Source organism: Babylonia areolata, chromosome 8 (assembly GCF_041734735.1).
Source record: "Babylonia areolata isolate BAREFJ2019XMU chromosome 8, ASM4173473v1, whole genome shotgun sequence".
Lineage (NCBI taxonomy): Eukaryota > Metazoa > Mollusca > Gastropoda > Neogastropoda > Buccinidae > Babylonia > Babylonia areolata.
Window position 1 is genome coordinate 50,533,166 of NC_134883.1, and position 27,970 is coordinate 50,561,135.

A 27,970-nucleotide genomic window follows, 5' to 3' on the forward strand; every position below is an offset into this window, starting at 1 on the left:
GCGTGGGAGTGGAGCTGTGGACTGGAGTAAAGTCAGAGGAGAGTCTGGCATGGACAGAGTACTGTGATGTTGCCTTTCCTGTGCAACACCATAGAGGTCGAATATAGTGGTGCCATTGTGCGCTATATGGCACAGTGCCGAGGGGCATCAGGAAAGCATATAGCTGTTGGTAAGTTACAGAATCCTGAGAAATTGTCTGACACTGATCATGAAACCATATTACACAGCCGGGAGTCACAAACAACTGAATGCCCCTAACCGACCAGGTAACGGGCAATTCACATATCTTCTTCCTTTATACGGCCAACATCATTTTACTGATGGTTCTGTCGTAGTTTGGGGAGATTGCCCAAGATTGCGCTGTTGTGAGGATTGCGCTGTTGTGAGCTGATATGTTTTGTTGTCATTGTTTGTTTGTTTTGTTGTTGTTGTTGTTGTTTCTTGCCCCCACTCCTTGTTTCATACTTGTTTTAGATGAGTTCAGTCCATAAATACATCTGTTATGATGCTTAGTTATAATTAAAACACAAAAAACCCCATAGCTTCTTACGTCTGTCGGGGCAGTGACTTCATGTCCTTGTGTTAACGGCTCGGAAAGGCGGGGCCCAGTTTTCTCCTTCCGCTGTCAGTTTTAACCTTCCCCAACCCATTCATGCTTGGGTGAACACTGGATCAGGAGATCAACGCCGAACTAAATCTGTGACGGCGCCTCCGAGTCGATTCTGACACGGCCCCTCTTTTCTAATTAGTCCTGTCCAAACAGAGGTTTGCACTTTGTTCAGTGAGCTTTGTTGTTGTTATTGTTATGAGTACTGACACACGGAAGGAAACGTTGGCCGTGCCGATATTCATGTTCCTCTTCATTTGTGTGCTGTGTCAGCAACCAATGAAAAGGCTGTGTTCACCTGTGGCGAAGAGGGCGTACACTCTGACAGTTACTTCCTCTTCCCGCTGGCAACTCTGAATCATTCACCTGTGTCAGTTGCGGCAAAATGTCTCATCAAACCGGAATTGCACGTAAGTGTGTTGATTTGATGTCCGTCTGTTCCTAGACCAAGATTCATTTATTGTATTTTTATTCAAAACGCACGCAAACTTTCAAGTCTGGCATGTTTTCCGCTTCCTCGTGTCTTTTGAACATGAAAGATTGAACAGATACCCGAAAACACACCCACACTATCAAATACAACACGCACACACACACACACACACACACACACACACACACACACACACACACGCAGAGTGAGTGGGTGTTCTCATACTTTTACCCATGCATGTGCATGTATCATCATAATACAACATGAGCACAAACATGTTTAGTACAGAGATGCCATCATTGAACATCTAAGCACACAAGAATTAGAGGTTGATGTGCGTTACACATCCAGAGCAAAGATTACGTACAGACATATGAAATGCACAGTCTGTGCATACTGAAAGGGGTTGATTCTTTCTGGGAAGACAGAAGCACATAAATATGTATACAACACATGTGTGCACACCTGTTCATATGTACACACACACACACACACACACACACACACACACATGCACACTTTTTTTTTGGATATATTAGTTAAGTGGTGAGCAGTAGTAGTGCTAACTCATGAAACATGCATATGACGTCCAAATGTAATAGGACGGGTAAATGAGCTCATGTCAAAATATGCTCTGGATACTTGTTTACTTTTGTGCACTTGTGACATAAATTTTTTGTTTGTGTATGATATACATGCATGAATGTGATTTATCATTTATTTATTCTGTGATCGCATTTTTTTATATAGATCTACACTACATATTTCTTATGTAGATGTATTTGTGTAGTGCTGAAAAAGTATAAGATAGAAATTCTTTATTTTTCTTTAACATATGATTCTCTCTCTCTCTCTCTCTCTCTCTCTCTCTCTCTCTCTCTCTCTCTCTCTCTCTTTCTGCCTGTCTCTCAAGTCTGTTTATTTCTTTTTAGATAGATTTTATCTCTTGTATTTAGACATGTTTTAGTATTCTAAACTAGTTCTTAAACACATGTATATTGAAAAAAAAAAAAAAAAAAAAAAAAAAAAAAAAAAAACCCAAAACAGGCCTTAATCTATTTTACAGAAATAGCTGTTATTTTGGTCTTGAATTTTTAGAAAATAAAATCTTTTTCTATAGAAAAATTGACCCAGTTTGCAAATTATCTCATGAACTGTCCAGTTTTACAATGGCACTTAATGCTGACACGAAACTGAAAGAGAGTTGCAGCATTATTTACCCTTCTTATGCTGATTTATTGAAAGTAAAATTTTGTTTTTAAAAAGGTCAGATTAATTTCATTTCACTGTTTTCAGTTCAGATGTTTGTCAGTGCAAACATACTTTTTTTTCTCTTTTTTTATTACTTTTTTTTTTATAGATGTGATAAAGATTGCTTCTTCTTTATATGTATATATATATATATATATATTATTATTATTATTATTGTTTTCAGCAACTGATGATCTGAAAGCATTCTTTGGTACAGCAAAGGATGGATCTTGGAGGATGATTAAAGTAGTTATTCAAGAGGGTGAGTAACTGAAATGTGTTTTTCTACAGATGAATAATAAAACTTACAAACAGGTCGTGAGCATAGAGATGTGTATGCTTATTTATTTTCCAGTACTTTGGGATTTCATAAGCAAATAGAAAAACAATTTCACATGTGCACTTCCATGCGCTTACACAAATGCACACACACACATGCATGCACGCACGCGCGCACACACACACACACACATACACACACACACACACACTGTGATACAACATACTGTCACACACACATGCACACACATTTGCAGACCACACACAAAGAGTGACACAGCCCTCCCTTGTACACTCTCTCTCTCTCTCTCTCTCTCTCTCTCTAGAGCACTCAGTTCACATCACATGGTGCACGGAATCTGTATTGATTTTTATAAAGCCTTTAAATATCAGGAAATTGTGACTTCCTTATTTCCATTGCTGTTGGTTTTGAATTTTTTTGTTTCCCTGTTGATAACTGAGGAACAGTAATGCAGTTTTTGTTTATCTGTTCACATTCTACTTTGTGGAATATCTAGGCCAATAATGAATAAACCACCTCTCTCTCTCTCTCTCTGTCTCTGTCTCTCTCTCTCTCTCTCTCTCTGCCTTCAATTTCTTTTACTTAGCCTTGATACTGTATGCTTTCCCCCCCATCAAATCATATAACTGAACACATAAATTTGCAAGAACAATTTTATTCATAAAAATAGTTCTATGGAAACATAAAGTGTCTTTCACAGCTAGCATTACAAAATGAGGAACCAAGTTCATATGACAGTAAAGTGCATTCAAAATGAAGATCAAGAAGAAAACCAACTTCATACACAAAAGCTGTTCTTAATTTATTAATCCAAAGTGACAGGTTTTTGAGTGTTTTTTTGTTTGTTCTTGTTTTCAGCTCATTTGTTTGTTTCTTTGTAATTTTCCATCTATGCCTATTGAGTAAAGGATTGTTATTTTTTTATTTGCATGATGGTATATGTATGTATGTGTGTATATTATATGTATAGATAGATAGATAGATGAATCTTTTAAGAAGTAAGTATTGTGTTAAGTGTTATACAAATATGATTTTGTTTTTAGGACATTTTAATGTTCTCTGTCAGATTTGATTTTTTTTTAAGGTGGAAAATAGACCAATGTATAGGTACATCTGAGAAATGCAAATTAGATTATTTTGAACAACAATGAAAATGATCAAAATTTTTCGTAAAACACTGGTGACATCACCTGGTAAGTTATCAGGTGGCTTTATTAAACTTCTGACTTTGTTGGTGTTATTATTAACTTTAACTGTATGACCTTGACTGAATGATGCAAATAAATTGTCTGGTTTTCAGAGAAGCTGGTCCTTGCAGACAGTGTAAAAGCAAATGGGTCCTTTGAAGAAGATATCCTTTTATAATTGACTGTTTTGGTGCGTGTGTTTTTCTTGTAGCAGTGTTTATAACAGTATTTATTGCTACTACTTGAGTTCTTTCTTTACGGATAAATATTTTGAATATTGTTTTAGAATACAGCAATATTGTTGATGATATACAAGCCAGGGAAAGTTTACAATGAGCACAGTACTGGCTAGCAAGTTCAAGAGCCTGCGTCTCTGTGAATACATGAAAATAAGACTGATTTGTATGTCCAGTGATCTCAAAGAATGTTCTCTTCCAGTTGATTAGATCAGAATAGACACATTCTGTAGATGTCAGGGGCTCTGATAAGTAAATCTTGGGGGTTTCAGGGCTTCTTTTGAGTGATTGATTGATTGATATGTATACTTATACAGCACCTATTCTCGCTCGGAGACCAAACTCTAAGCGCTCTACAAACACAGGGTCATTTGCACAACAGGCTGCCTACCTGGGTAGAGCTGACTGACGGCTGCCATTGGGCGCTCATCATTCATTTCCTGTGTTATTCAAGTAGATTTCAGGCGCACACACATACACACTCAGACAGGTATGTAACATTATAGGTGAATGACCGTTTGGTTTATTTACCCTGCCATGTAGGCGGCCATTCTCCATTTTCGGGGGTGTGCATGCTGGGTATATTCTTGTTTCCATAACCCACCAAACGCTGACATGGATTACAGGATCTTTGATGTGCGTATTTGATATTCTGTGTGTGTATACACATGAAGGAGGTTCAGGCACTAGCAGGTCTGCACATATGTTGACCTGGGAGATCGGAAAAATCTCCACCCTTTACACACCAGGCTCCGTCACCGAGGTTCGAACCTGGGACCCTTAGATTGAAAGTCCAACGCTTTAACCATTCGGCTATTGCGCCCATAATCCAGGTGTCCCAGACAATAGATTATAAGATATCTGCACTGCTGCCCATATTCTGAGGCAGGCATACCTTCAAGACATGATCAAGGTGAGAAAAGGAAAACAATTTCTTCTTCTTCTTCTTCTGCGTTCGTGGGCTGCAACTCCCACGTTCACTGGCATGCACACGAACGGACTTTTACGTGTATGACCGTTTTTACCCTGCCATGTAGGCAGCCATACTCCGTTTTCGGGGGTGTGCATGCTGGGTATGTTCTTGTTTCCATAACCCACCAAACGCTGACATGGATTATAGGATCTTTAACATGCGTATTTGATCTTCTGCTTGCATATACACATGGAGGGGGTTCAGGCACAAGCAGGTCTGCACATATGTTGACCTGGGAGATTGGGAAAAATCTCCACCCTTCACCCACCAGGCGCCGTCACCGTGATTCGAACCCGGGACCCTCAGATTGACAGTCCAATGCTTTAACCACTTGGCTATTGCACCCGTCTGAAAGCAGTTTCATAGCAGACGATCCTTACATCAGACTGAAGCTTTCATACAGGATTTTCACTCCTTTTAGGTCTTTGTTTCAGAAATGTTTAGCACACCCCGTGGACCCCACTCTGTGATGATGCAGTGTGTTCTTTCCATTGTGTGAAGTGTCAGTGACGCATGTTTGTGCTTTATCAGAATCCCTAAACTTTCTTCTGGCGTTCAGAATGCAGCAGGTAACAGAGACATGACACAGAACTCAGCATTAAAAAAAAAAAAAAGGCAGATCAGAATTTCTGGGGGATGATACGATTTCTTTAACCTTGCACATATTGTTAACAAATGGGAATAACAGCATTTGTGGAATCAGTTTTTTTTTTATCTGATTTCTTTATTTGTGCACACATGATCAAAGCAATAGGAGGACTCAGAATTTGGGGGGTATGTGCCCTCCTTACCCATGCACATATTGTGAACAAATGCTATGATTTCTTTAACTGTGCGCACATTATGAACAAATGGTGTTGGCGGCACTGGAGGACAAGGTGCCATGCTACATCCTGTTTCGCTATGACAGCAAGAACAACATGGGATACGAGTGGCTCTTCATCTTCTGGTCCCCAGACTTCGCACAGGTCTGTGTGTGTGTGTGTGTGGTTACATGCTAAAAGTATGCACGCCATTTGTGGGGGGGGGGGGGTCTCCACACAAGGTGGGCGAGGCTCTAAGCACCGTAATTTGATTTGATTTGGGTCTCCACACCCTGTCTCGGCTTCAGTGTCGGTTCCTCAAGGAGACGTCACTGCATTCAGACAAATCCATGTCAGCTACACCACATCTGCTGGGCAGATGCCTGGACAGCAGGATGGCCCAGTGCCTTAGTCAGGCCTTGAACACATGCATGTGTGTTTGTGTTACCTGTCAGAGTGGATTTCTTTCCTCCTAACTTTGCCACAGGACAAAGTTCACTTTGCCGTTGGTTCTCTTTCTGAGCGCCGTGTGCGTGCTGCACACAGGGCCTTGGTGGACTCGGCGCTCAGTTTCATTTTCCAGTCTTCTTCTTCTTCTTCTGTCTTCACTCGTATGCACACGAGTGGGCTTTTACGTGTATGACCGTTTTTACCCCGCCATGTAGGCAGCCATACTCCGTTTTCGGGGGTGTGCATGCTGGGTATGTTCTTGTTTCCATAACCCACCGAACGCTGACATGGATTACAGGATCTTTAACGTGTGTATTTGATCTTCTGCTTGCGTATACACACGAAGGGGGTTCAGGCACTAGCAGGTCTGCACATATGTTGACCTGGGAGATCGGGAAAAATCTCCACCCTTTACCCACCAGGCGCCGTCACCGTGATTCGAACCTGGGACCCTTAGATTGAAAGTCCAACGCTTTAACCATTCGGCTGTTGCACCCGTCTGATTTTCCCGTCAAACTTGGGAGAAAGGGTGAGACTGGGGTTCAAACCCTGACTCTCAAGTACACTGTATTGGCAGATAAGCATTGTAGGCATTCTGCCACCTTCCTCCAATGACAGCGTCTTTGTTTCTTGGGATACTTGTATGTCTTTTTTGACTCACTTGTGTAAACAAAGTGAGTCTATGTTTTAACCCGGTGTTCGGTTGTCTGTGTGTGTGTGTGTGTGTGTGTGTGTCCGTCTGTGTGTCTGTGTGTCCGTGGTAAACGCTAACATTGACATTTTCTCTGCAAATACTTTGTCAGTTGACACCAAATTTGGCATAAAAATAGGAAAAATTCAGTTCTTTCCAGTCATCTTGTTTAAAACAATATTGCACCTCTGGGATGGGCACAAAAAAATTAAAAAAAAGAAGCCTAATTATATGCAAACTGCATTTACTGTTATATTTATATTTTTTATATTCTCTAAACTTGGCACTTTGACCTCTTATTCTGACACAACAACAAGAGGAGTCATTATTATCATTTTTTGTTCAAACAGGAACTTCTTTTGCTAAGCATGGAATTTTTTTATATTTTGCAAACGTTTTGGTGCAGATAGTAAAAAAGGGAAATTACTCTGTAATTAATGCTAGGGGACTTAATTTATCACAAGTGAGTCTTGAAGGCCTTGCCTCTCTTGTTGTTTTTGTATTGTTTTAATGATTGTTGTGGATACCTCTATGGTGCTTGTCCTCAGTCATGATAGGCCAGACTCTGAGTGTTTTACAAACAGGAGCCCCTTGTGCAGACTGCCTTCCTGGCTAGAGCTGTCTGGGAGTATGCCTTTAGGCGTTCATCATTTGGTTTCCTGCATCATTCCGTCAGGCTTCAGCCACACATGCGCATACACACACACTAATACAGACACACGCATATGCACACACATCCATGCACCCACCCTACTACCCACATCCACACACCCACACACACATTTGCACACATGCACGCTTGGAGTGGAGTTTACCATGAAATTTTACCAGGAACAGCCCTCTTTGCTGTCGTGTGTTCTTTTACGTGCGCTAAGTACACACTACACACGAGACCTTGGTTTATCATCTCATCCATCTTCACGTTTCCCATGTACCTTGCATCAGCTGTGTAATGTTTATGTACGTTGATAATTTGATGAATGGATAGTGGATACTTTGTGTGCAGACATGGGAGCTAACTCTAACAGTATGTAAGCAGAAGATCAAAAGGGTTATGTTCCTTCGATCACTGTCTGGCGGTAGGATACTGAGACTGACAGTCACAGCAGTACATCCATCCCTTCTGTGAATGAATAATTCAAAATTTACAGTCAGCAAACAGATACATTGAAACTTTTTGTCTGATAAATTTTCAAAGTTTTAACAAATACGTGACTGGATGTGTGACACACTTTTTTTCTTTTATTTAAGTTATTTCAGCACAGAGTCATCAGACTTCTTTGGCAGTGTGGTTGCTTGGTTTAATCAGCGTGGACCAGCATTTTTCATGGGACCAGTAGGATCAGCATTTGTCACAGGTGTTTGTGTGCTGCTTGGTTGGCTGTGTGGCTGGTTGGTTTAATCAGCGTGGACCAGCATTTTTCATGGGACCAGTAGGATCAGCATTTGTCGCAGGTGTTTGGTGTTTGTGTGCTGCTTGGTTGGCTGTGTGGCTGATCGCTTTGATTTCGCCTTGATGCCGATGGCCGGATGGGCTTGATTGTGGTGTTGATGTACACGTTGATGCAAAGTGTGACAATTTACCACAGTGTCTAAGCATTGTTTTCTGGAAGCAGGACGGTAGTGCTGAGCACCTTGGTGAGGCCAAGAACCCCCCCAGTTGCAACCCTTCTGTGAGTGAGAATGGTGGCAAGTTTCTGAAAAGTGGTGTTGGTTTCAAGTCAGTCTGTCCTTCTGTGACTTGAACTTGAGATGCTGAACTGATATTTCTGCTTGCATGGCTTTTCCGTGCTGCTATCGTTCGCTGAACAGTGCGTGCATATTTGAGGGGATCAGCAAATATAAGGTTTGGATTGCTGAGTCCTTTCTCTCTGACTCGGCGTGATTGATTGCCTGTAATAAGGTGTGATTTGATTTCTGCATCAGAATCTTGCAAGTTTTTTTTGCACGTTTCTGCATGTTGTCTGAGGTGATTCTGGAAATCATCACTGTCTCTTGTCTGCCCGAGTTTTCTGAATGTGAATCTCTGGAAATCAAAATTTGCTTGTGGGCTGAAATGATTTGTTACGGCTTCACACAGTTTGTGTTTCTGCTTCACCTGGCATGATCTGATCGCTTGGCAGTGACTCGGCGATATCGTTCAGTTTGTCACCAGCGTAATGTCAGTGTAAGTGGCTTTCCTGCTTTGATCGTTGTGGACGTTGTTGGCTAGGAACAGGTTTTATTTTAGTCTCATGATCCACTTCTTCAGTCTGATGGCTCTACCTTCTGATGCACAATCAAAAGGAGGATACAGTGGACAAGAGGCTGCCATGATAAACTTTCAGTAGAAACATTCAAGTCATGCAGTCAGATGTAGATATTTGTGTGTTGTGGAGTTCATGTATCTCCAGCTCATTGCCACTGTAATTTTTGTGTACGTTGACAACTTCATAAATGGACGATGGATACATGTCATGTGCAAACACAAGAGTTAACTCATAATGTTTAAGCAGAAGGTGGTAAGGGTTACAGTCCTTTGATCCCTGTTTTGCGGTAAGGTACTGAGACTCTGACAATCACACCACCACACACTGTCTTTCCCTCTCTCGTTACTGTCTTCCTATCTCCTTTTCGATGAAAAAGAAAATCTTTGCCTTGTTTCTTGCTTCTCTTTCTCAGCTTGGTCCTCACTGTTTCTGGATTACCTTCAGGTTTTCTTTTTTCAAAACTTTTCCTTCCTTTTTTTGTTTTGTTTTTTCTTTTGCGTTAACTTAAGCCATTTTCTTTGACAGTATCGTTTTCACTCCTTGAAGACCCGGTGGGGATCATTCCTGGAGTTAGCGGAGGGAGGGGCAGCAAGGGGGATGATGTTTGTTGGGGGGTTTTTGGTGTGGTTTTTTGCTGCCTCAGTTGCAAACAAGTCCACAGAGAACTTTTTCTTTTCATTCTTTTATTCTCTTCATTTAAAAAAAAAAAAAAAAGTGCTGTACATTATGGCTTTCTTCATTGGCCATGAATATAAGAAAGAAAGAAAAGAGAAGAACAAGAGAGAAAGTACCTTTATTGACACTTCTTCATCTGTGTAGTTTTTAGCAGCAATGGGCAGTCACTGTGCACTTAAGTGTTAGCAATTGTTGACACACGTCTGGGTTTTCCTTGCTGTTGTGTATGCTAAATCGTGTGATATGTGTGTCTGTCAGTCACTCCCACTTTGCCTCGAATCGCACACTTCGTATGCGTTTGTTCAAATGTGTGACTCTGCGAGTGTGTGTCTTAACGTGTATGTGTGTGCACGTGCATGTGCATGCATGCTGGAAATCAGTCATATTATTGTGTTTGTCATGCAGGAAACAGTTGTGTTTTTTTTGTTTTTGTTTTTTGCTAGTAATCATTGTTGACTTGCATTTTGACACCCCCCCCCCCCCCCAAAAAAATCGAGGGAAGTAAATGTACTATTTAAAAAGACGTTTCAACTTTGCTCATCATTTAAAACATATTTTCATCTGAGGAAGAAGTTGTACAGCTTAAAAAGACCTGGGTTTAAAAGAAAAATGTTTTTAATGTTTTTGTGGGGTTTTTTTTATAATCAACATTTTATTTTTTTATTTTTTTCTTTGACAAGTAGACAATGAAATATTCAACAAAGAAAGAAAGAAAATGCCACACCATGTACCATTTAACAAATTGTTTGATTTCCCTTTGTTGTTTCCCTTTTATGTTTCAATCAGCACATCATTTGAAGCCTGTTTTCTGCTGAAAGCTTGCCTCAGAACAGCATTGTGTGTGACTCAGGTGCGAAACAAGATGCTGTATGCGGCAACCCGAGCCACGCTGAAGTCGGAGTTTGGAGGGGGACAGGTGAAAGAGGAGTTGTTTGGAACAGTCAGGGTACGTTGTTTTTTTGTATACATGTGTCGTTAACCCAAACCTCAGTCCCTAACAGGTAAAAGATACATTTAATTACACATACTTAACCGTGACCCACTAGTGCAGACTCCGGCAGGGGTCTGACATTCCTGTCCTGTGCAAACTACTATCCGCCAATGCGGAGAAAACGAAAGTAGCTACGGCCGATAACCTCCTGGAAGTAGGTAACCTCCCCTGTGCCCCCCTGGCTAGCGCCCTCTTTTTCCACCCCACAAGTCTGATGTTGAATTAATTAGGAATCGATTTAGTCCTGATGGGCAAGGTTACGAAGGTCATTGTAAATGTGACAAAATGGAACAAATAAACAGAAATTTAATATATGAATTTTTCATTGTAGACTTCAGACGCAAAAATGAGCAATTCCAAACTTTTCCAGAGAGGGGATGGAGTTTAACGACCTATTGGCTGACGCCAAGTGAACTGTTCCGGGCTGAGGTCTTGGGCTTGCCTGCAAAACTCAGACCCTGCCCACAGAGTTACGCCAGACAATTTGCAGCAAGCGCATGCAGCTCGGCACGTAGCAGCCTGTTCGGCTTCAAGCATTAGCAGGGATCAGTTCTTGTTTCTGTTGTGCACAGTGCAGCGGTTTCCTTCCCGGTCAGCGTCACAACATACGTACCGATCTCCTTGTTTCTGCCATGCTGTGATAGGAGAGTTCAGTACAAGTATAGCCATGCAGCGTTTCCTTCCCAGTCAGCGACACAACATATGTACTGATCTTGTTTCTGCCATGCTGTGATAGGAGAGTTCAGTACAAGTATAGCCATGCAGTTTCCTTCCCGGTCAGCGTCACAACATACGTACTGATCTCCTTGTTTCTGCCATGCTGTGATAGGAGAGTTCAGTACAAGTATAGCCATGCAGCGGTTTCCTTCCCGGTCAGCGTCACAACATACGTACTGATCTCCTTGTTTCTGCCATGCTGTGATAGGAGAGTTCAGTGCAAGTATAGCCATGCAGCGGTTTCCTTCCCGGTCAGCGACACAACATACGTACTGATCTCCTTGTTTCTGCCACGCTGTGATAGGAGAGTTCAGTACAAGTATAGCCATGCAGTTTCCTTCCCGGTCAACGTCACAACATACGTACTGATCTTGTTTCTGCCACGCTGTGATAGGAGAGTTCAGTACAAGTATAGCCATGCAGCGGTTTCCTTCCCAGTCAACGACACAACATACGTACTGATCTTGTTTCTGCCATGCTGTGATAGGAGAGTTCAGTACAAGTATAGCCATGCAGCGGTTTCCTTCCCGGTCAGCGTCACAACATACGTACTGATCTCCTTGTTTCTGCCATGCTGTGATAGGAGAGTTCAGTACAAGTATAGCCATGCAGCAGTTTCCTTCCCGGTCAGCGTCACAACATACGTACTGATCTCCTTGTTTCTGCCATGCTGTGATAGGAGAGTTCAGTGCAAGTATAGCCATGCAGTTTCCTTCCTTCCTTTGAACAGAGTCTGGTGGACTTCACTACATGTGTGATGGACTGTTCCTGTTTGCCTTCCTTCCTTTGAACAGAGCCTGGTGGACTTCACTACATGTGTGATGGACTGTTCCTGTTTGCCTTCCTTCCTTTGAACAGAACCTGGTGACTTCACTACATGTGTGATGGACTGTTCCTGTTTGCCTTCCTTCCTTTGAACAGAGCCTGGTTGACGTCACTACATGTGTGATGGACTGTTCCTGTTTGCCTTCCTTCCTTTGAACAGAGCCTGGTTGACTTCACTACATGTGTGATGGACTGTTTGCCTTCCTTCCTTTGAACAGAGTCTGGTGGACTTCACTACATGTGTGATGGACTGTTTGCCTTCCTTCCTTTGAACAGAGTCTGGTTGACTTCACTACATGTGTGATGGACTGTTCCTGTTTGCCTTCCTTCCTTTGAACAGAGCCTGGTGGACTTCACTACATGTGTGATGGACTGTGTGCCTGTTTGCCTTCCTTCCTTTGAACAGAACCTGGTTGACGTCACTACATGTGTGATGGACTGTTTGCCTTCTTTCCTTTGAACAGAGTCTGGTTGACGTCACTACATGTGTGATGGACTGTTTGCCTTCTTTCCTTTGAACAGAGTCTGGTGGACTTCACTACATGTGTGATGGACTGTTTGCCTTCTTCCTTTGAACAGAGTCTGGTTGACGTCACTACATGTGTGATGGACTGTTCCTGTTTGCCTTCCTTCCTTTGAACAGAGCCTGGTTGACGTCACTACATGTGTGATGGACTGTTTGCCTGTTTGCCTTCCTTCCTTTGAACAGAGTCTGGTTGACGTCACTACATGTGTGATGGACTGTTCCTGTTTGTCTGTCTGTCTGTGTTGTTGTGATAGTCACATTTGTGTGCATGTGGTTTTTTTGTGGGGGCATGGGGGTGGGGGAGTTTGGGTTTGTTTTTGTTTTTTGCTGATGTGAATGCTGATGGCAGAACTGTAGGAAGAAACACAGCATCTCCAGAGAAGCAAAATGAATCACTTTACACTGTAGTGTGGTCGGGTTTTTTTATGCATTTGTTTGTTTTTTTTTAATGAATTTGATGCAGATTAGGTGGATTTCAGTATGTATGTGTGAGAGAGAGAGAGAGAGAGAGTGTGTGTATGTTTGTTTGTCTCTTGTATTTTGCCATTGTTGGAAATGCATAACTTCATATTGTTTCCTTCTTAAAGAAAGTAATCATAAAAGAATTAAGATTTTTTTTTTTTTAACGTGTTTTCCATTGAACGTTACAAAAAATGAAGTGTGAGACGGGGCTGCATAAGTGTGTGTAGAAGGGAGGTCACCAGCTGAAACTACTTTGAATTTCTCTCCCCTGAGCTGAGTTGTATTTTGCACAGGACAGGGGTCAGACCCCAGTATGTATGTTAAATTGGGGGGAGGGGGCGATCCTCTTGAGGTTATTATGTTCATTGTGTAATGTGGTTTCACAAGCATGATGGTGTGTGTGATGGTGTGTGTGTGTGTGACAGGACGACGTTAGTTACGCTGGTTACCTCAAGCACATGACGGCTGATGGTGTGTGTGATGGTGTGTGTGTGTGACAGGACGACGTTAGTTACGCTGGTTACCTCAAACACATGACGGCTGATGGTGTGTGTGATGGTGTGTGTGTGTGTGTGTGTGACAGGACGACGTTAGTTACGCTGGTTACCTCAAACACATGACGGCTGATGGTGTGTGTGTGTGTGACAGGACGACGTTAGTTACACTGGTTACCTCAAACACATGACGGCTGATGGTGTGTGTGTGTGTGACAGGACGACGTTAGTTACGCTGGTTACCTCAAACACATGACGGCTGACGGTGTGTGTGTGTGTGACAGGACGACGTTAGTTACGCTGGTTACCTCAAACACATGACGGCTGATGGTGTGTGTGTGTGTGACAGGACGACGTTAGTTACGCTGGTTACCTCAAACACATGACGGCTCAGCATGCTCCGGCGCCTCTGACGATGGCGGAGGAAGAACTGCAGATCATCAAGCAGAATGAAGTGAGGGCAGTTTGGTCTTTTGTTGTTGTTGTTGTTGTTGTCAGTATCTGTATCCCCTGGGGGTGTGCTTACAACATCAGTTTGGTCTTGTTGTTGTTGTTGTTGTTGTTGTTGTAAGTATCTGTATCCCTGGGTGTGTGCTTACAACAAATCAGTTTGGTCTTCTTGTTGTTGTTATTGTTGTTGTTGTTGTTGTCAGTATCTGTATCCCTGGGTGTGTGCTTACAACATCAGTTTGGTCTTGTTGTTGTTGTTGTTGTTGTTGTTGTCAGTATCTGTATCCCTGGGTGTGTGCTTACAACATCAGTTTGGTCTTGTTGTTGTTGTTGTTGTGTTCAGTGTCAGTATTCCCAGGGTGTGTGCTTGGTTATGCCAAAGTGTCCATGTTTCTGGACCTCTGTGTGTGTTGACAGTGATTGATGTGGACACCAGTAAATGAAATAAGAGAGAGGTTATGGAAATGTGCTTTTAAATCTTGTTGCTATTTTTTTCTTTACTGGTGTTGCTTGTGAAGACACTGCCTCCTGTGCTAAGGAGGTGGGGTGTGCGTTTAAGATTATAATAAATAAAAAAAAAACATATATATTATACTGTAACACAGTATTTTGTTAGTCTTTCCAACACACGGTATAGTATGACAGCTGGCTGCACTTCATTACATCATACTGGGCACAGTGCATTATGTTACTTTACATTACTTGATTCTGCACAGCACTGCATCACCACTCCACACGGTAGTGGGTCATGTTCGCAGCGTATTGATCTTAAACATCTATTGCAAGAGGCTCAGTGTATCTTGTCAGCAGCTGACATCTTGGCACAGGTAAGTATATGAAATAGTATACTTTTTTTTTTTTGTAGATTAATCATATGGTGAGGTAATCACTGTGTGCATGAAAGATATAATTTTGTGTAAACATGGTTATGTTGTTTGGCTCATAAGACTGGAAATGTCTGTCCTCTGTGTTTTGTGCAGGGCTTCTTTCTTTTTTTCTCTTTTAAGTTTTTGTGAAGAAAGGGAGGGGTATTTAAGCCTCTTTTTTTTGCGTTTCACTGTCAACTTTTTTTCATTGGTCTTTCATGAGTCAGTCATGTTTCCATCCCTGTCATTGTTGTTTTCAGGTCAACACACACATCCATGTGGACACGCGAGCACAGACCATGCAAGGAGTTGCCTTCCCTTTGTCCAGTGAAGCGCATGAAGAGTTGCTTCGCTTCCAGAGGAAGGAGATGACCTACATCCAGTTGGTGATTGTGGCTTTGCTTTCCTTGTCTTCTCCCTCTTTTGTGAATAAACTCACAAGACGGTGATGTTATCATTGAGACAGTCCGCAGCACTTATATCACAGTGACAGTCAGGAATATTTGACTGCGATGTTACTAGATCCAGGTCTTCTGTTTTGTGTGATTCCTTATTAATTTTCCAGTTTTTATGTACAGTAATTGATGATACAGAATGACCGAGTCTGGTAAGATTATTCATTTAGAAACCAAAGAGGGGCAGAGGAAGAGATGGTTGGAGCATTTTGAGGAAACGCTGAGCAGACCAGCCCGACAGGAACCACCAGAGCTCCAGCCAGCTGACAGTGACCTATGATGGAATGCGATATGCCTTTCCAAGGAAGAGATTCGCAAAGCTGTCAAACAGCAAAGGATATCACTGTGTGCTGATGCTACATTACCGAATGCTGGCGATATCACTGTGTGCAGACTGTATGATATCACTGTGTGCAGACTGTATGATATCACTGTGTGCAGACTGTATGATATCACTGTGTGCAGACTGTATGATATCACTGTGTGCAGACTGTATGATATCACTGTGTGCAGACTCTATGATCACTGTGTGCAGACTGATGATATCACTGTGTGCAGACTCTATGATCACTGTGTGCAGACTCTATGATCACTGTGTGCAGACTGTATGATATCACTGTGTGCAGACTGTATGATATCACTGTGTGCAGACTGTATGATATCACTGTGTGCAGACTCTATGATATCACTGTGTGCAGACTCTATGATATCACTGTGTGCAGACTGTATGATATCACTGTGTGCAGACTGTATGATATCACTGTGTGCAGACTGTATGATATCACTGTGTGCAGACTCTGCGATATCACTGTGTGCAGACTCTGTGATCACTGTGTGCAGACTGTATGATATCACTGTGTGCAGACTGTATGATATCACTGTGTGCAGACTGTATGATATCACTGTGTGCAGACTGTATGATATCACTGTGTGCAGACTCTATGATCACTGTGTGCAGACTGATGATATCACTGTGTGCAGACTCTATGATATCACTGTGTGCAGACTGTATGATATCACTGTGTGCAGACTGTATGATATCACTGTGTGCAGACTGTATGATATCACTGTGTGCAGACTGTATGATATCACTGTGTGCAGACTGTAAGATATCACTGTGTGCAGACTGTATGATATCACTGTGTGCAGACTGTATGATATCACTGTGTGCAGACTGTATGATATCACTGTGTGCAGACTCTATGATCACTGTGTGCAGACTGTATGATATCACTGTGTGCAGACTGTATGATATCACTGTGTGCAGACTGTATGATATCACTGTGTGCAGTCTGTATGATATCACTGTGTGCAGACTGTATGATATCACTGTGTGCAGACTGTATGATATCACTGTGTGCAGACTGTATGATATCACTGTGTGCAGACTGTATGATATCACTGTGTGCAGACTGTATGATATCACTGTGTGCAGACTCTATGATCACTGTGTGCAGACTGTATGATATCACTGTGTGCAGACTGTATGATATCACTGTGTGCAGACTGTATGATCACTGTGTGCAGACTGTATGATATCACTGTGTGCAGACTGTATGATATCACTGTGTGCAGACTGTATGATATCACTGTGTGCAGACTCTATGATATCACTGTGTGCAGACTCTAGACCTGGAGGGGGAGGTGGTGAACCTGGCCAGGTCCGGGGACACAGAGGTGGGGAGGCTGGCCGGTGAGGTGCCCACTGACTCGGCCCGCTACCATCTCTTCTGGTTCCGCCACACGCACGAGGGCGACTACACGGAGAGCGCCGGTCAGTGGAATGTATCATAGTGGAGTGTTGTGTAGTGTAGTGTAGTGTTGTGGAGTGTAGTGGTGTGTAGTGTTGTGGAGTGTAGTGTTGTGGTGTGTAGTGTTGTGGTGTGTTGTGGTGTGTAGTGTTGTGGTGTGTAGTGTTGTGGAGTGTTGTGGTGTGGAGTGTTGTGTAGTGTTGTGGTGTGTTGTGGTGTGTAGTGTTGTGGTGTGTAGTGTTGTGGAGTGTTGTGGTGTGTAGTGGTGTGGAGTGTTGTGGTGTGTAGTGCTGTGGAGTGTAGTGGTGTGTAGTGTTGTGGAGTGTAGTGTTGTGGTGTGTAGTGTATTGTTGTGTTATGCAGTGTATTATTGTATAGTGTATTGCTGACACTTCTTCTGGTTACGCCTTATGCGTGAGGGAGACCATACTGAGAGCGCCGGTCAGTGTTGTGTAGTTTAGTTAAGTGCTGGATAGAGTTGAGTATTGTTATGTGGTGTGTTGTAGTGTTGTGTAGTGTATTGCTGAGAGTTGAGTATTGTTATGTGGTGTGTTGTAGTGTTGTGTTGTGTAGTGTATTGCTGAGAGTTGAGTATTGTTATGTGGTGTGTTGTAGTGTTGTGTTGTGTAGTGTATTGCTGAGAGTTGAGTATTGTTATGTGGTGTGTTGTAGTGTTGTGTTGTGTAGTGTATTGCTGAGAGTTGAGTATTGTTATGTAGTGTGTTGTAGTGTTGTGTTGTGTAGTGTTTTGCTGAGAGTTGAGTATTGTTATGTGGTGTGTTGTAGTGTTGTGTTGTGTAGTGTTTTGCTGAGAGTTGAGTATTGTTATGTAGTGTGTTGTAGTGTTGTGTAGTGTAGTGTATTGCTGAGAGTTGAGTATTGTTATGTAGTGTGTTGTATTGTTGTGTAATGTGTAGTGTAGCGTATTGCTGACGCTTCTTCTGGTTCTGCCTTGCGCACGAGCGTGACTGCACTGAGAGCTGTCGTTCAGTGCACCGCATTGTAGTGTGGTGTGGTGTGTGTTGTTATGCTGGGGCATAGGGTTAAATGAGTTACGGCACCACCTCACTATCGAGGAATGCAGCAGGAAGGTTCAGGTGCCGACCTGCCAGTACAGAGTCCTTCAGGGTCTGGGTTCCAATCCTGGTCATGGCTTTTCTTCCAAATTTGACTGGAAAATGACCCCCGAAAGCGGAATATGGCTGCCTACATGGCGGGGTAAAAACGGTCATACACGTAAAAGCCCACTCGTGTATATACGAGTGAACGTGGGAGTTGCAGCCCACGAACGAGGAAGAAGAAGAAGGAGACTGGAAGATGAAGCTGAGCGTCGTGTCATTCGGATGAGATGATAAACTGAGGTCCTGTTTGCAGCACACTACTAGCACGCTGAAAAAGAAGCCATGGCAACCAAAGTATTGTTTTCTGGCAACATTCTGTAGAAGTGATTCACTCTGATCGGTACAGAGATGTAAAGGCATGCACTGAAGGCCTGACTAGTTCACTGATTATGCTGCTTGTTAGGCATCTGCCTTTTGAAGGCCTGACTAGTTCACTGATTATGCTGCTTGTTAGGCATCTGCCTAGCAGATGTGGTGTGGTGTATATGGGTTTGTCCAAATGCAGTGATGCCTCCCTGAAAAACTGAAACTGAAACGCTCTCAGAATGGTGTATATTGTGTCATTAACAGAAGAAAATGAATTGCTGTTTCAGCGACCCTTTTTGGTGTGTGTGTTGCAGTGTTTATATACTCCATGTCTGGCTACAAGTGCTCCATGGTGTGTGTGTTGCAGTGTTTATATACTCCATGCCTGGCTACAAGTGCTCCATGGTGTGTGTGTTGCAGTGTTTATATACTCCATGCCTGGCTACAAGTGCTCCATGGTGTGTGTGTTGCAGTGTTTATATACTCCATGTCTGGCTACAAGTGCTCCATGGTGTGTGTGTTGCAGTGTTTATATACTTCATGCCTGGCTACAAGTGCTCCATGGTGTGTGTGTGTTGCAGTGTTTATATACTCCATGTCCTGGCTACAAGTGCTCCATGGTGTGTGTGTTGCAGTGTTTATATACTCCATGCCTGGCTACAAGTGCTCCATGGTGTGTGTGTTGCAGTGTTTATATACTCCATGTCTGGCTACAAGTGCTCCATGGTGTGTGTGTTGCAGTGTTTATATACTCCATGCCTGGCTACAAGTGCTCCATCATGTGTGTGTGTTGCAGTGTTTATATACTCCATGTCTGGCTACAAGTGCTCCATCATGTGTGTGTGTTGCAGTGTTTATATACTCCATGCCTGGCTACAAGTGCTCCATGGTGTGTGTGTTGCAGTGTTTATATACTCCATGCCTGGCTACAAGTGCTCCATCATGTGTGTGTTGCAGTGTTTATATACTCCATGCCTGGCTACAAGTGCTCCATTGTGTGTGTTGCAGTGTTTATATACTCCATGTCTGGCTACAAGTGCTCCATCATGTGTGTGTTGCAGTGTTTATATACTCCATGCCTGGCTACAAGTGCTCCATCATGTGTGTGTGTTGCAGTGTTTATATACTCCATGTCTGGCTACAAGTGCTCCATGGTGTGTGTGTGTTGCAGTGTTTATATACTCCATGTCTGGCTACAAGTGCTCCATGGTGTGTGTGTTGCAGTGTTTATATACTCCATGCCTGGCTACAAGTGCTCCATGGTGTGTGTGTTGCAGTGTTTATATACTCCATGCCTGGCTACAAGTGCTCCATTGTGTGTGTTGCAGTGTTTATATACTCCATGCCTGGCTACAAGTGCTCCATGGTGTGTGTGTTGCAGTGTTTATATACTCCATGTCTGGCTACAAGTGCTCCTTCATGTGTGTGTTGCAGTGTTTATATACTCCATGTCTGGCTACAAGTGCTCCATGGTGTGTGTGTTGCAGTGTTTATATACTCCATGTCTGGCTACAAGTGCTCCATCATGTGTGTGTGTTGCAGTGTTTATATACTCCATGCCTGGCTACAAGTGCTCCATGGTGTGTGTGTTGCAGTGTTTATATACTCCATGCCTGGCTACAAGTGCTCCATGGTGTGTGTGTTGCAGTGTTTATATACTCCATGTCTGGCTACAAGTGCTCCATGGTGTGTGTGTTGCAGTGTTTATATACTCCATGTCTGGCTACAAGTGCTCCATGGTGTGTGTGTGTTGCAGTGTTTATATACTCCATGTCTGGCTACAAGTGCTCCATGGTGTGTGTGTTGCAGTGTTTATATACTCCATGTCTGGCTACAAGTGCTCCATGGTGTGTGTGTTGCAGTGTTTATATACTCCATGTCTGGCTACAAGTGCTCCATGGTGTGTGTGTTGCAGTGTTTATATACTCCATGTCTGGCTACAAGTGCTCCATGGTGTGTGTGTTGCAGTGTTTATATACTCCATGTCTGGCTACAAGTGCTCCATGGTGTGTGTGTTGCAGTGTTTATATACTCCATGTCTGGCTACAAGTGCTCCATGGTGTGTGTGTTGCAGTGTTTATATACTCCATGTCTGGCTACAAGTGCTCCATGGTGTGTGTGTTGCAGTGTTTATATACTCCATGTCTGGCTACAAGTGCTCCATGGTGTGTGTGTTGCAGTGTTTATATACTCCATGCCTGGCTACAAGTGCTCCATCATGTGTGTGTTGCAGTGTTTATATACTCCATGTCTGGCTACAAGTGCTCCATCATGTGTGTGTGTGTTGCAGTGTTTATATACTTCATGCCTGGCTACAAGTGCTCCATGGTGTGTGTGTTGCAGTGTTTATATACTTCATGTCTGGCTACAAGTGCTCCATGGTGTGTGTGTTGCAGTGTTTATATACTCCATGCCTGGCTACAAGTGCTCCATTGTGTGTGTTGCAGTGTTTATATACTCCATGTCTGGCTACAAGTGCTCCATGGTGTGTGTGTTGCAGTGTTTATATACTCCATGCCTGGCTACAAGTGCTCCATGGTGTGTGTGTTGCAGTGTTTATATACTCCATGCCTGGCTACAAGTGCTCCATCGTGTGTGTGTTGCAGTGTTTATATACTCCATGCCTGGCTACAAGTGCTCCATGGTGTGTGTGTTGCAGTGTTTATATACTCCATGTCTGGCTACAAGTGCTCCATGGTGTGTGTGTTGCAGTGTTTATATACTCCATGTCTGGCTACAAGTGCTCCATCATGTGTGTGTGTTGCAGTGTTTATATACTCCATGTCTGGCTACAAGTGCTCCATGGTGTGTGTGTTGCAGTGTTTATATACTCCATGCCTGGCTACAAGTGCTCCATGGTGTGTGTGTTGCAGTGTTTATATACTCCATGTCTGGCTACAAGTGCTCCATGGTGTGTGTGTTGCAGTGTTTATATACTCCATGTCTGGCTACAAGTGCTCCATGGTGTGTGTGTTGCAGTGTTTATATACTCCATGTCTGGCTACAAGTGCTCCATGGTGTGTGTGTTGCAGTGTTTATATACTCCATGCCTGGCTACAAGTGCTCCATGGTGTGTGTGTTGCAGTGTTTATATACTCCATGTCTGGCTACAAGTGCTCCATGGTGTGTGTGTTGCAGTGTTTATATACTCCATGCCTGGCTACAAGTGCTCCATGGTGTGTGTGTTGCAGTGTTTATATACTCCATGTCTGGCTACAAGTGCTCCATCATGTGTGTGTTGCAGTGTTTATATACTCCATGCCTGGCTACAAGTGCTCCATGGTGTGTGTGTTGCAGTGTTTATATACTCCATGTCTGGCTACAAGTGCTCCATGGTGTGTGTGTTGCAGTGTTTATATACTCCATGCCTGGCTACAAGTGCTCCATCATGTGTGTGTTGCAGTGTTTATATACTCCATGTCTGGCTACAAGTGCTCCATGGTGTGTGTGTTGCAGTGTTTATATACTCCATGCCTGGCTACAAGTGCTCCATGGTGTGTGTGTTGCAGTGTTTATATACTCCATGCCTGGCTACAAGTGCTCCATGGTGTGTGTGTTGCAGTGTTTATATACTCCATGTCTGGCTACAAGTGCTCCATCATGTGTGTGTTGCAGTGTTTATATACTCCATGTCTGGCTACAAGTGCTCCATGGTGTGTGTGTTGCAGTGTTTATATACTCCATGCCTGGCTACAAGTGCTCCATGGTGTGTGTGTTGCAGTGTTTATATACTCCATGCCTGGCTACAACATGTCTGGCTACAAGTGCTCCATGGTGTGTGGGTTTGCAGTGTTTATATATTCCATGCCTGGCTACAAGTGCTCCATTGTGTGTGGTGTTGCAGTGTTTATATACTCCATGTCTGGCTACAAGTGCTCCATGGTGTGTGTGTTGCAGTGTTTATATACTCCATGCCTGGCTACAAGTGCTCCATGGTGTGTGTGTTGCAGTGTTTATATACTCCATGCCTGGCTACAAGTGCTCCATCATGTGTGTGTTGCAGTGTTTATATACTCCATGCCTGGCTACAAGTGCTCCATGGTGTGTGTGTTGCAGTGTTTATATACTCCATGTCTGGCTACAAGTGCTCCATGGTGTGTGTGTTGCAGTGTTTATATATTCCATGTCTGGCTACAAGTGCTCCATCATGTGTGTGTTGCAGTGTTTATATACTCCATGTCTGGCTACAAGTGCTCCATGGTGTGTGTGTTGCAGTGTTTATATACTCCATGTCTGGCTACAAGTGCTCCATCATGTGTGTGTTGCAGTGTTTATATATTCATGTCCTGGCTACAAGTGCTCCATGGTGTGTGTGTTGCAGTGTTTAGTCACATCTGGTTTGTGTACAATGTACACATAGATATAATGTTTTGATGTTACAAACTTCTTGTCTGCTAGAGCAATCTCCTGGATGTGTGTTTGCCCTTTTATATACTTATTGCCTTGCTAATCCATCTGGTGTGTATTTTTCTGTGTATTTTCCACCTCATGCCTGCTACAGTCTGCATCATGTGTGTGACTGCAGTGTTTATATACCCATGCCTGGTACAAGTGCTCCATGGTGTGTGTGTTGCAGTGTTTATATACTCCATGCCTGGCTACAAGTGCTCCATGGTGTGTGTGTTGCAGTGTTTATATACTCCATGCCTGGCTACAAGTGCTCCATCAAGGAAAGAATGCTGTTTTCCAGCTGCAAATCTCCTCTGGTTGACTACATCGAGAAAGACATCGGCATTCCGCTGGCTAAGAAGGTGCTGTGAACTGGTATATAAACCTTCTGACAGTGATGATGACAATGACTATATTCCCATTAACACTTTTGGGCTTGTTGCTGTAAGCTCTGATGTTTGCTGTCAGGTAGACGGCAGCCTTGACAGACACCAGCTGAAGTAAGGAAGCACTCTCCACCAGCACACTGTATGAGTACCACACTGGTTGCTATAGAGTGTAGTTGCTGGGTGGTGTTGATAAGCCTTTTCCCAGTGTTAATTTTCTTTCATCATGGCCCATACTGCCTCTTGCCAGACTCTTTTGCTTGTCAAACACTTTCTTGAGGTCTGTGAAGGTGTGGTAGAATTTCCTCTGGTGTTTGGAGGCGTTTTTCGTAAAGGGTGCACATGTTAAAGATTTATCCAGTGGTATTTGACTGTGCTTGACTATGTGTGTATACATATGTATGTGTACATAACTACATACATGTATATGAATGTGTATTGTGTGTGCGTGTGTTTATGTAAGTTTGTGCCTGCCTGTGTGTGCGTATGTGTTAGGATAGCTGTTAGATACACATGTATGTTAAAATGTATGTATGCAGTGTGTGTGTGTGTGTGTGTGTGCGTGCGTGCGTGCGTGCATGTGTGTGCGTGTGTGTGTGTGTGTGTGTAGTCACATTTTGGTTTGTGTATGTAACATAGATATAATGTTTTATGTTAACAAAAGGCGTTTTTGTAAAGCACCTAGAGCAGATTTCTGGATAGTGTGCTATATAAGTATCCATTATTATTATTATCATTATTTCTGCCTTTGCATAATCCAGTCTGATCTTCAGTAATTTTTTACTTGACTGATTGTTCCCCACATCTACATGCCTGCTACAGTCCCCCTGAACCAGCACTACATGGGACCACTGCAGTAAAAAGTAGGCTTGTTCACTAAAACCCAATCTAATGTGCGGATCCAAAACAAGCTGCCTTTTTTTTTTTTTTTTTGTTGGTGTTGTTTCCCCAAAGGGATTGTGGCACATTCCATTGGTGCAACTGTGGGTATGGGTAAAGAGATAGAGGAGGTCGACTCGTACACTGCCGACTGGCAGGGCCGAGAAAACGCGGATCGCGTCGAGTGCGTTCGCGGATCGATAAAAGTGACATTAAAGGCAGCACTGACCTGAGTGTGTGGCAACAAACCTCTAGAAGTCACCAGAGGAGGTGTAGGAGGTGGCGGAGGTCTGGAGTTGACCGGAGGAAGTGGAGGAGGCAGCGGGTTGGCGTTGTTGAGAGGGCCAGGAGAATCGCGCCTTAATTTTAGCACGATTCCCCAATCGAGCTACATAATTATGTGACCTGGTTGGAGACATAATTTGGCAACAAACAAGAACGCCAGAGAATCGACAGACAGGCAGAAAATACGAAAAAACTTAGCCATATGAAGAGCACAGGAACAGGAATCATGATGGCTGCCGGAAAAAGAGGGCGCTAGCCAGTGGGACAAAGGGGAGGTTACCTACTTCCGGGAGGTTATCGGCCGTAGTTTCGTTTTCTCCGCATAGGCGGATAGTAGTTTGCACAGGACAGGAATGTCAGACCCCCGCCGGAGTCTGCACTAGTCGGGTCACGGTAAGTATGTTATTTAGACGTAATTTTAGATAGAAAATTTCCTTTTAAAAAATGGAGCATTGTTGATTTAATCAGTCAAACAAAGCTTCGTTTTCCTGCGTCTGGATTCCATAAACGGTTCAGTTTAGAACACAACCTGTACCAACAGTGTAATGGGACAGGGATACTAGTACCAGGTGTACAGGGGAAGTAATCATGGTACGAGTTAACTGGTACCTGGAGTAGAATGAGACGATAAAGTTGACTTGACTTGACTGTGTGTTGTCCCACAGCTGGAGATTGACGATCCCTCAGAGCTGACAGAGGAGTACATCTACGACGAGGTGCACCCCAAGGTCAACGTGGCGCGACAGGCCTTCGCCAAACCCAAGGGACCGGCGGGCAGGGGACCCAAACGCATGACGAAGCCCACGTAATGACGACAGCTCTCGCAAACAGTCTGAAGTGTTACTACTTTAAAGTATGTGTACGTTTGTATCATTTCCGATGACAGCATCTTTTCTGCCAGAATAAAAAGATTTGTTTATGTTTGCAAGTTGGTAAGTCTGTGCATTCCAGGCTTTTGTTGAATTGGGAGTGACGTGTGAGTTCTTGCCTTAATGTGTAGACTCTTCCTTATTTCCAGCTACAGGTTTTCATTCATACTGTCTGCTTCAACTTCTGCCGTTGAAGGCAAACCTCTTAACCTTTGGATGAGTGTGGAAATTATCGTCTTTTGATTTCAAAATTGAACATACAATCATTTTTTTGGAAAAGGTAGCTTTTTGGTCAGAACAAACTTGCATGTATCTCTTAGTTTCAAATTATTTGATTCATTTTTGGACGTTAGTGCAAGTATTGATTTTGTTGTGGACGTGAGATCTTGCCGTGGGACCAATGCGTTTGGATGATGAAACAGATTTGTGATGTTTGCTTTGTTTTGTAATATACTACTTAAAAAATCCATTCTGGAGGTGTCTGTACTGCTAGCAATTTGTGGACAGTGTCAGATGACTGTATCTGTGATCAGTTCCTGTGTTCTGATAACCGCTGCTAATCGTCAGGAGACGAGGGATCACTGAGAAGTCTTGTTTCACTGGAACTGTAATATTTTCAGATGACTGATTTTGGGATTTGTTTTTACATGTAAATAAATAGTTTTATCACAGTTTTGGGTTGCCACAACTAAGTTTTTAACTTTTAAGTTTGAGTAGCACATCTATATTTATATCTATTGATATATGCAGATTTATCATTTAACTTCATGATAACATCAGATGGGTATTTATATGTTAGTGCAGGGGTTGTGTCATAAGCATCTGGCACTTCCCTTGAACTCGTCGTCTTGAGATTAAAAGCAGACCTGAAGTTCTGGCTGACAGCTGTTGATGCCCAGAAGTTATTAACCAGATGCAGTTAACAATCCATAGTAATGAGCAAAGATACTGTGTACTTGCAGGTCTGACTTGTGCATGGAAAAGTTGAAAGGTGTTCTTTTCAGGGAAATAGCGGTTCTGTGTGTGACAGCTTATACAATGGACACAGCAGTTATTGTCGGAGAAATTATCCACAGTTATGGGCATAGGGACTGTTTGAAGATCTGACTTGTGCATGGAAAAGGTTTGAAGGTGGTTTTTATGATAAGGGGAACAGTGGCTCTGTGTGTGTCAGCTGAAACGATGATGGTCACAGCTTGATGTTGACTGACATGTATATATATTGTCAGCTGCAGTATTGTGAATGAGTTAAATCATCAGCTGGATAGTTGGTATATCAGAATGAGAGCAGTTTGCAAGAGATCAACCATCTGTTTTTGATTGTGTTATATTGCATTGCAATATTCTTTGTCACAACAGATTTTTCTGTGTGAAATTCTGGAGAGTGCATTGCTACAGTGCAGAGCCACTTTTGTGGGATTTTTTTTTTCTGCCCGCAGAATTTTGCCATGGACAGCACTTAGACAAAATGGCATGCCTTGAACCTGGCAACAATGAGGCTGTCTACTGTGATATTGTGTTGGTTGTCATGGAGACAGAATCAGTTAGGTATTGGACGTCTGTTCCAGTGTTTACTGGTAATCAGTCTTCAAGGCCCGGTCAGAGTGGGTTTTTCAACACAATTTGGCCAGGGGCAACCCTTTTGTTGCTGTGGGTTCTGTTACGTGTGTTTAGACAAAATTGCATATCCTGAGCTTGGGAACAATGAGACGGTCTCCGTGGTGTTGTGTTCACTCTCATTGGAGGCAGAATCAGTTAGATGTTGAAGTGACTGTGGGTCCAGTGTTTTGCCAGAGATGAGTTTTGATGACCCCTGTTTCAGCAAGGTGTTGTGTCCTCGGGGAGAGACGCTTTACTCTGATTTTTCTCACTCCACTCAGGTGTGAATGCTTACCTGACTTGGGTTGGGGAAGGCTAAAACAGTGAAAGATTGGGCCCCCCATTCCAGTGCCCAGCCCTGAACACAGTGGGTATAAATTCACTTACTTCTCATCACAAGCGTTTAGGAATTCACTCAGTTCTCATCACAGGCATTTAGGGTATGTTACAGATTTTCTTGCCAAACGGTTCTGCTGTGTGGTGTATGAGGTATCATTTTGTGGTTTGAGAAATGGAGGGAGAGGTGTAGTTACAGTGGAAACATGGGGTGTTTTGTTGTTGATGCTATCTGTGTTTTGTTGACATTGGGCAGACTGATGTGTGTGTACATTCCCCCTGACCAGTCTTGTGTTATGTGTAAAGTTGTTCTGGTACACGGGGAACGTAGGGATGGGAATGTGTTTGCTTGTCTGTGAGTTGACATTAAATTCAACTTGTGATCATCTGGACTGCGTCTCAGAGGT

The 27,970-nt window shown here is 43.0% G+C and overlaps 1 protein-coding gene across 2 annotated transcripts; it reads left to right on the plus strand.

The window, feature by feature from the left end:
* Nucleotides 1-878: 878 nt before the first annotated feature.
* On the plus strand, nucleotides 879-27,951 carry LOC143284925 (twinfilin-2-A-like). Of its 2 annotated transcripts, XM_076592069.1 has the most exons (11): nucleotides 879-1,017; nucleotides 2,476-2,553; nucleotides 3,893-3,943; nucleotides 5,829-5,956; nucleotides 8,549-8,605; nucleotides 10,707-10,802; nucleotides 14,221-14,325; nucleotides 15,448-15,573; nucleotides 17,266-17,416; nucleotides 23,450-23,571; nucleotides 25,425-27,951. In XM_076592069.1, exons 1-11 carry the CDS (start codon nucleotides 993-995, stop codon nucleotides 25,566-25,568), a joined length of 1,083 nt encoding a protein of 360 aa, XP_076448184.1. In that variant the 5' UTR covers nucleotides 879-992; the 3' UTR covers nucleotides 25,569-27,951. The 2 variants fall into 2 exon arrangements, with proteins under 2 accessions (XP_076448184.1, XP_076448185.1); XM_076592070.1 differs by lacking the exon at nucleotides 8,549-8,605.
* Nucleotides 27,952-27,970: the final 19 nt, after the last annotated feature.

Bases quoted from the DNA above. Each gene is read 5' to 3' on its own strand.
- LOC143284925 (XM_076592069.1), top strand. From the start codon at position 993: ATGTCTCATCAAACCGGAATTGCAC. The intron at 8,606-10,706 runs GTGAGTGAGAAT...TGTGTGACTCAG, and splicing joins CCCCCAGTTGCAACCCTTCT to GTGCGAAACAAGATGCTGTA. The intron at 14,326-15,447 runs GTGAGGGCAGTT...TGTTGTTTTCAG, and splicing joins AGATCATCAAGCAGAATGAA to GTCAACACACACATCCATGT.